The 7,758-nt window shown below is 40.0% G+C and overlaps 1 protein-coding gene across 1 annotated transcript in view; it reads right to left on the bottom strand.

Annotated features, from left to right (window-relative positions):
* The window catches only part of TUBGCP5 (tubulin, gamma complex associated protein 5), a 27,708-nt gene extending 21,505 nt beyond the window's left edge, over positions 1 to 6,203 (bottom strand). Inside the window, exons 1-6 of the mRNA XM_004693057.2 lie at positions 6,043 to 6,203; positions 4,225 to 4,278; positions 3,999 to 4,107; positions 2,456 to 2,552; positions 2,051 to 2,130; positions 1,272 to 1,407 (exon numbers count right to left, since the gene is read on the bottom strand). Of these exons, the coding sequence (XP_004693114.1) occupies positions 1,272 to 1,407; positions 2,051 to 2,130; positions 2,456 to 2,552; positions 3,999 to 4,107; positions 4,225 to 4,278; positions 6,043 to 6,188 (622 nt within the window). The 5' untranslated portion in view covers positions 6,189 to 6,203. The remainder of the gene's footprint in view (positions 1 to 1,271; positions 1,408 to 2,050; positions 2,131 to 2,455; positions 2,553 to 3,998; positions 4,108 to 4,224; positions 4,279 to 6,042) is intronic.
* Between the last annotated feature and the right edge of the window lie 1,555 nt (positions 6,204 to 7,758).

Genomic DNA, 7,758 nt, shown 5'->3' with positions numbered 1-7,758 from the left:
GCCTCTGGCCTGTACCCCAGTTCTGTATGCATAAATAAATAAATCTTTAAAAAAAAAAAAATGGAAGCGAAGTCCAGAGAGCAAATCAGCCATTTCAAAACTGAGTTAAATGAAAGGCATAACAGAACAAAATTTATACAGGGTAATAGCAGGATGTGATTTATTTTTAAATTTATTTATTTATATATATTTTGCATCATTGTTCATTTTTGTACACTACTTGCTTTCTCCTCTCAGGTGTAGTCTCCCTAAAATTCCCACCACCAATTTACCAGTGCACCACCCCACAGTCCCTTGTGCTCTTCCCTGCCCTGTTTTGATCCCTTTCCCTCTCCTGCAGAATGTCTAATTTATAATTAGTTGCCTGCTAATTTTTTTATTATTATACCAGTATGCAATTTTAAGGGCATATCAACCAACATGATCTATTGCTAAGAACTCAGCATATGTGAGAATATAGATATTAAATACAGTAGAACTGGTTAAGTGCGCTGGCAGAGAAAGGAAAATGGAGTGGAAACCAGAAATAGGAGGGAAGAAAAAGACTAAACAGCTCCGTATGGACTACTGCTGACAATGTGTTTGTGTTCTAAGCTGTCTAATTTACACTACCCCTAAAGGTCCAACTCAACGTCTAAAACTGGAATCAAAGAAAGGCGAAAACCAGAAATGATTAGGATGCAAAATCAGTGTCAGTTACTTTATGTTCATTCGGCAAGGTTCAAGCACAGTGAACAGGGCCAGGTCACTAACCCCAGCTTCTGGGATAACTTCATGGTATGTGGCCCTGGGAAGACCACTGAACTAGGGTTTATTTCCTTATCTAAAAAGTGAAAAATAAAGTGAGATGACTAATGTATAAGGTTGCTTCTAGCTCTTTCTAGATTGTACTAGTTCCTATTTCTTCACTACAAATGGAAAAAGTAGACAGTTAAAGAAGTATATAGATCTTTTTCTTTTATTTGGTTACTAATTGGAGCAAAGTCAATCTTTCTTGAATAAAAAATACAGTGGTACCTTTAGGACTAACAAATTCTTAAAATTATTTAAAAAAGAATAAGACTGTACTCACCACACACCTTTCAACATTAACCACATTTTAGTTACTAGAGAAAAAAATATCTACATGTGGATTAAAAGCTTTGCTTTGTAAAGAAAGCAGGACTTACCAACATCTTAAATCATATGAAACAGATTCTCAAAGCTTGCCCTTCCTTCTAGCAAATTCCTCTATTTGAAAAAGATGCCAGCATCGGAGGGAGACATGGTACCTTTCCAGCTGGTGCGAGATCCTGGTTTTCTGTTTTGCTCTTGTTCATCTAATGGTGTCCTGTCCACCTGAATCCCAGAGTCCTCTCTGCTCAACGGCTGTTGGTCATCTTCATCTTCACTTTCTTCAGACCAATCCTGATTGAAAAAGGAAAGCTACCTTACCCTAAGAGTGTATAACAACTTAAGTTACTGAGATTAAATATATTCCAGAAGAGGCCCTCCCTGGTGGTGCAGCGGGTTAAAGCACTGCACTAAAGAAGCTTAAACCACTTCCTCATGAGTTCGATTCCTGCCTGCCCTGGAGGAGATCCACATGGCGCGGCAGACCTCTCCTGACCCGCCCGCTGCTCCCCTGTGTACTTCGTCGATCTGCCTGTTCTGTTCCCCACTCTGTCTCTGGTGAATCCTCTCACCCTCCGCATCTCTGGCCTGTACCCCAGTTCTGTATGAATAAATAAATAAATCTTTAAAAATATATATATATATTCCAGAAGATAAGCAAAACTATTCAAAATTACATTTTTCTGAATGTCCTGAAAGTACTTTTTATAGGAAAGGATTATTTTGGGTGGCAAAATTCTCAAGATTTATAGTTCCTTAGGGATACTTGTAATTATTCTGTTGAATTTCATACTACCAATGATTTAAAAAACTTACTAGCTTTCCTATAACAAATACTCTCATTTAGTTAAATGTTCCTATTTTAGTTGAGCCATAAAAGTCATTTGACCACTTGACATGTCTTTATATTTTCAATAGCAAAGCTACTGCTACTTACTGGTGTATCTACATTTGGGCCAAAGTCAATTTCTTCACCTTCCATCAAATATTTTCCCCAGTCAAAATCATCTTTCTTTTCTAAAACACAACAAAGAATCTCATCAGCTTATCAGAAAACATACCTTATCAGAAAACATACCCTAACACTATAGGGAAAAGGCTAACAAAACTTAAAATATTCTCATGAAAATTAAATATAATTAACATAATAAAGATTTTAGTATATTTAAACTTTTAATTTCTATGAACCTCACAGGTATTTTATAGAATTGAAAGTAATTTACAGTCAGACTTAGTTTAATTTCATAGTTTTACATGTGTTTTCGAAATCTCAATGGCTATTAATAGTTATACAAACAATATCTCTTTTATTTGCTATATGTAAAAATTTTTGTTAACATACCCACTTCTTTTTCTCTTGGTGTTTCCACATAATTGCTGTTTGAAGGAGAATCAGACAGACACAGAAGAAGTGACAGTATGGAATAATGTGTATCTGTCTTTAAAACAAAAAATAAACAATAATGAGTCACTGATGCTGGTGACAGCTTTCTAAACTAGTTTCAAGAAAGATAACGCAATGACAATTATGTCCCCAGTAATTTTTCTGATTTGAGAAAATGAGATAAATCCAATCTCTACATCTGTTTCATAGTTCAAATGTGGATACATAAGGATACCACTGTGGCATTTCCTTAAGTTGATGGACAATTAAAAAAATCTAGGGGCCTCCCTGGTGGTGCAAATTGTTAAAACACAGCACTGTGAAGCTATCCACAGCCACTGTAGCACAAATTTAACCTCCTTGCCAGGCAGGTAACCCGCACCGTGTAGCAGACCCTCATGTCTCTCCCGCTGCTCCCCTCAGCAGTGTATTTCAGTAGATCTGCCTGTTCTGCTCCCCACTCTGTCTCTGGTGAATCCTTAGCCTCCCACACCTCTGGCCTGTACCCCAGTTCTTGTATGCATAAATAAATAAATCTTAAAAAAAAAAAATCTAAAGCTCCCTTCCTTGGGAAACTAATCCCCTTAAGTGTGGACAAAGGGAATGCCTATCAGTAACAGAACACTTCTTATAGGACACTATGTGCAGAAAGGGTTAACTCAGGAGGCCTGCGTTGCCCAAACCCTACATAGCTCAAAGCTCTTCCAGACTGGCCCCTGACTGGTTCCCTAGAGAAAAAAAAACAAAAACCTCTGAATCACTGGACTATCCTGCTGCAAAGAGTGTTTCTGTAGGCTGTTATTAGTGTGTCCAGACAATTTATGCTAACAATGTGACTTCTGTGTGCTTAAAATTCTCAGTTTGACCCTGAAGGACTGGAGACTTAGTAAAGTCCGCCACAGGACACTGTACATCCACGTGAATGAATGCCAGTGAAAATTGGACACCAAGGCTGACCTTCCCTGGGTAACTGTGTTGTTACAGACTGTCACTGGGAGAATGAAGTGCATTCTTGTGTCTCCGCAGAGAAGAAAATCTAGACTCTTACACCCAATTTCTTTCGGACTTGCCCTATGCACCTTATCCATTTGCACATTTTACATCTGCATCCTTTTACTGTACTAACACAGAAGAGCAGTTTTTTTTTTTAAGTTTATTAATCTATCCAGCAAAGCATCAAGACTATAGGTGGCCTTGAGAATCTAAAGCTCAATATGATGGCGCTCAGAACAGCTCCTGGTATTGAGTATTATATAGGAGTTATTATTAGCAAGTGCTGAGAAGCCATTTAAAGGTTGTAACCCAGCCAGAAAGCACTATTTGTGCCAACTTCTGATCCAATTTCCATAGTCGATTCGAATTGGGAATTTCCAGGAGATTATATTCTATTCCATAGACAATATTGAAATAAAATATGCTTAAGGATTAACATAAACAAGTTGACAATAATCAGATAGGAAATGATGAACATACAACAGCCATCTCATACTAAAAAACATACCTTTACTTCCTTTATGCTCGGAAGTGATGCATTTAAAAATTCCTCAGTTAATCTCTTCCAACTAGCAGCTTTGCTGAGGTCTGAATGGATGATGAATTTTTCGTAAATCCTAAAATATATTTAAAAAAAACCAACTGATAGTTATAAAGCTATGTAAATAAAAAGACCTACAAGAAATAACTTATTTCTGTATACATACATATATACAAACATTAACTTGACTTACCCTTCTATAATCTTTTCTACTTTGTGGCTGTTGACATCCAGGAAACGATGAAATCTAAACGATAAAATGGAATTCTCATGTCCCTCTTGTCACAGAGCTAAGTAAACTACTCGTATAACCCTCCATATCCATCTCCCACCCCATCCAGGCAACCGCCAGTACATAGCAGAGGCTGTGAAAGCGCCCTTCCCCGGGCACAGGTGATACTGGGCCTCTCCAACTTGCCCGCTCCTACTTCAGTCTTCCTGTAATGCCCACCATAGCACTTGGCATCAGGGCCTAATCTTACTTATGCTTTACTGAAGTCCAGTGTAGCCTAGGGACCCCATCTTAGAATAATGGTTTTAAATTATAAAATGAATTACAAAGGAAACCAAGTATATTTAAATATGGCTGTGAAATATTTTTTAAAGTTTAAAGTCTATTTCTTCATTAAAGCATTAGATAACAAATGTAGCACTGGGTCCATAACTACCATTAAAAGTAACAGTAAACAATATTTAGAACTTTCTGCAACAATTATAATATGTGAAAGATAGGATTTCTATTGATGATAGACTCATAAGTAAACATATACTGCTATTTACATTCACAACTGAAGGAAAGGCTACTTTTTAAAGGCTAGGGTCATTTTCATTCTTTTTCTGTTCAAATTCATAGTACCTGAATTCCTGTTACCAGGCTCTCCAGTTAAGAACTTCTGTTCAACATTTTAGGTAATTAACTTTTATCTCTGCCTTAAGGATGCAGGCTATACATCCAACTATCTCTGGCTTTCTAGGGCCCAGAATGTGACCATTTTTTAAAAAAGCAGACATGCATTATTCATTCTGCTGAAGGAATAAAGCATCATAAAATTATAGTACAGCTCATTCAACTCATTTCCCACTTTTTAGTATCAAACCCAACAATCTGTACTAAAATCACACTATTAATATATTTACTTCTATTCCAGTGTACACCACTTTACCAAACATGATTTGGTTTCTTAATGTGTAAAAGATGATAGTAACTTCCAATATCCCTCCCATCTCTAAAGTGATATCCATTTACCCAGTGCTATTAAGAAATGTCAATAGAAAAATATGGGAGTGTGGCATTAAAATTTCTAACAGGACCTATTCAGACACTGTCGTTTAAGTTTTTTAAATTAACTTATTATTTCAGAAACTCGTTATTGCCTATTTCATATCTTCCATCAAGAAAAACAGAAAAACAGCTCTGATTTGACCTCGGTATCTAAATTAGATACAATTTTATAAATTAATTACATGAGAAACTCTAAGCTGCTTCACTTCTAATGTGCTATGTGCCAGGAATTGTTTTACGTGCTGAGATCAAAACTAAGCTACGATCCCCCCCTGCTTCACGAACTTGCAGTCTAACTGCAGGTGGGCACAAGCAGGCAACTACAGGTAAGGTATCCAGTATGTCATGCAGGGCTTTTTGTAAGATAAAAGGGATCTGGAATGACGCGGGGAGAGGAATGGTGAGACAGTTCTAAGTAGGGTGTAGCCACTGTTTTGTTTAACACTTAACCTGCCCACTCCATCAAAAATGATGCTTCACGTGCAGTGCCCCACGCTATGGGGTGGGTGGCGCAAACAACACACAGACCCCTTCTCCCGGGAGACCCATTCACTATTCACTGTCCTACCAAGCGTGAATCCCCTGCGAATGGGACCCCGCGCGCATTAGGCTGCCGAGCTGCGCTGGAGCAGGGATACGAAGGACTCTGGGTCGGGGGGAAGGGGAGGGCGTGGGCGGAGCGGTCCGACTCCACCTGACCCTTACGGGCCCCCGCGCCGCGTCCCACACCTTAAATTGGACCAAGCGAAATGCATGGCGAGCTGGAAGTTGGGGTCCGCCTCATCTTGGAGGCCCGCCAAATGGCGGACGAGCTCGCGCACGTCGCGGTCCTGCTGTCTGTCCATTCTGCTCGAGGACGGCCCGGGACGGTCCATGACTCCCGCCTCCGGCCGCGCACAGACGCGCGGTACAACGAGGTCACGCCCACTCTCGCGAGAGCTTGAGTTCCCGCCGCGTAGTGACTCAGAGAGGTTGCGGCGGCTCTCGCGAGAGTTCTGATTCAGTTTTGTGTCTTAACTGGCGGTCGGCACGAAGTGTTGTCTTTCTGGAAAGGAATTTGGGAAACCGTTCTGGAGGTCCCTCTGATTGTAACCGGGTGGTCCCCTTTTTGATAATTGGGCGTCATTCAAGGCACCCTTGGCCTCCATTTTCCAGTCGCAACTGGGTAAATTTTGGGAGTGTCCCCAAAGAATTAGCTGTTATTAATCAAACTAATAATGGCTAATGTTGATTAATGAATTTGGGGGACACAAGCATTCAGACTTTAACAACCACCTGAGGCAGACTGCACCGTTAGCACAGATCCCTTAAGGAAAGGAAAAAGCATCGCGAGAGAAATGATTGTACTGAAGGGAATTGATACGCTCTACGGAACAATTTTTTTTGACAATTTTAATTAGAATATAACAACAAAGTGCTGTTTCATATATATATATTTAAATATGAATTTGAGGGGCACTTTCATTATCTTTACAGATGTACAGTTTAATGGTTCATCTTTGTGCTTGACAGAGGAATAAGAAGGTCATGTGATGATAGCATTATCTAGCCCTTGAAAACACATCCATGGTTTTTGTATAGTCATACTAGACTCACGGATATTTATTTTCAAAACTTATAATTGACTGCAAAGGAGAAATACTATTGCCTTATTTTTCCAAGAGGTACACAGAGCCTTTTTTCCTTTCTCACAAGTCCAGGGAACTTTTGCAAACTGATATTAGATGTGAATACTTCACATGATACATAAAACAGGAGAAGCTTCTTCAGAATTTTTTTTTTTTTTTAAATTTGGGATGCTGGCACTTTGCAGTTAGGCAACAGTTCATTCCTGTACCCTGGCTCAGAGCTGCTGCTTACTGAGGGTCTGGAGCAGCAGATTTGATTTCTTTTTAGGCTTCTTTCCACTGGTGTTTTTCTACTTACCCGTCTGAGCGGTCATAAAATATCATTAAAAAGTCATTAAAAAAAGCAAAAGATCGACGTTGATCTTTGACTTTGCAGGAGAATCTAAAAAGTATAAAAGTCATTCATCGTGTTCTGAAATTTAAAATGTGGGCTCCAAGCTCCAGCGCAATTCTGTGCCGTGTTCATCCTATCACAGACGAATTCGGACCTTGCCACCCAATCCCTTACTGGGGTCCCCTACCAATGGGCCCTGGCACTTAGTTTTCCAAAGCTCTCAGAGTGTGGGTCTTCCCCCTTCTCTGCAAGGCAGCTGACCCTGCAGTGCCTGCCGTTCTCGGCGACTTTCTCCACTCTGTTCCCTGATCAGCGTGGAGACGACGCTAGATGACGGTGATTATCCCTTGCTGAACTCAACGCCTTGGCCATCCTCACCAGCATGCGCCCTCCAGGCATGCTGGCCAAAGCCTAGTTAGTGTCGCAGGCTCCCGGAGGCAGCACCCAGGACTTGCTGGGTGATCTCCCAACAACACAGAGGCG

The sequence above is a fragment of the Condylura cristata genome, unplaced genomic scaffold (genome assembly GCF_000260355.1).
Source record: "Condylura cristata isolate star-nosed mole 26May11 unplaced genomic scaffold, ConCri1.0 scaffold00035, whole genome shotgun sequence".
Lineage (NCBI taxonomy): Eukaryota > Metazoa > Chordata > Mammalia > Eulipotyphla > Talpidae > Condylura > Condylura cristata.
This window is presented reverse-complemented; position numbering and strand designations above follow the sequence as displayed.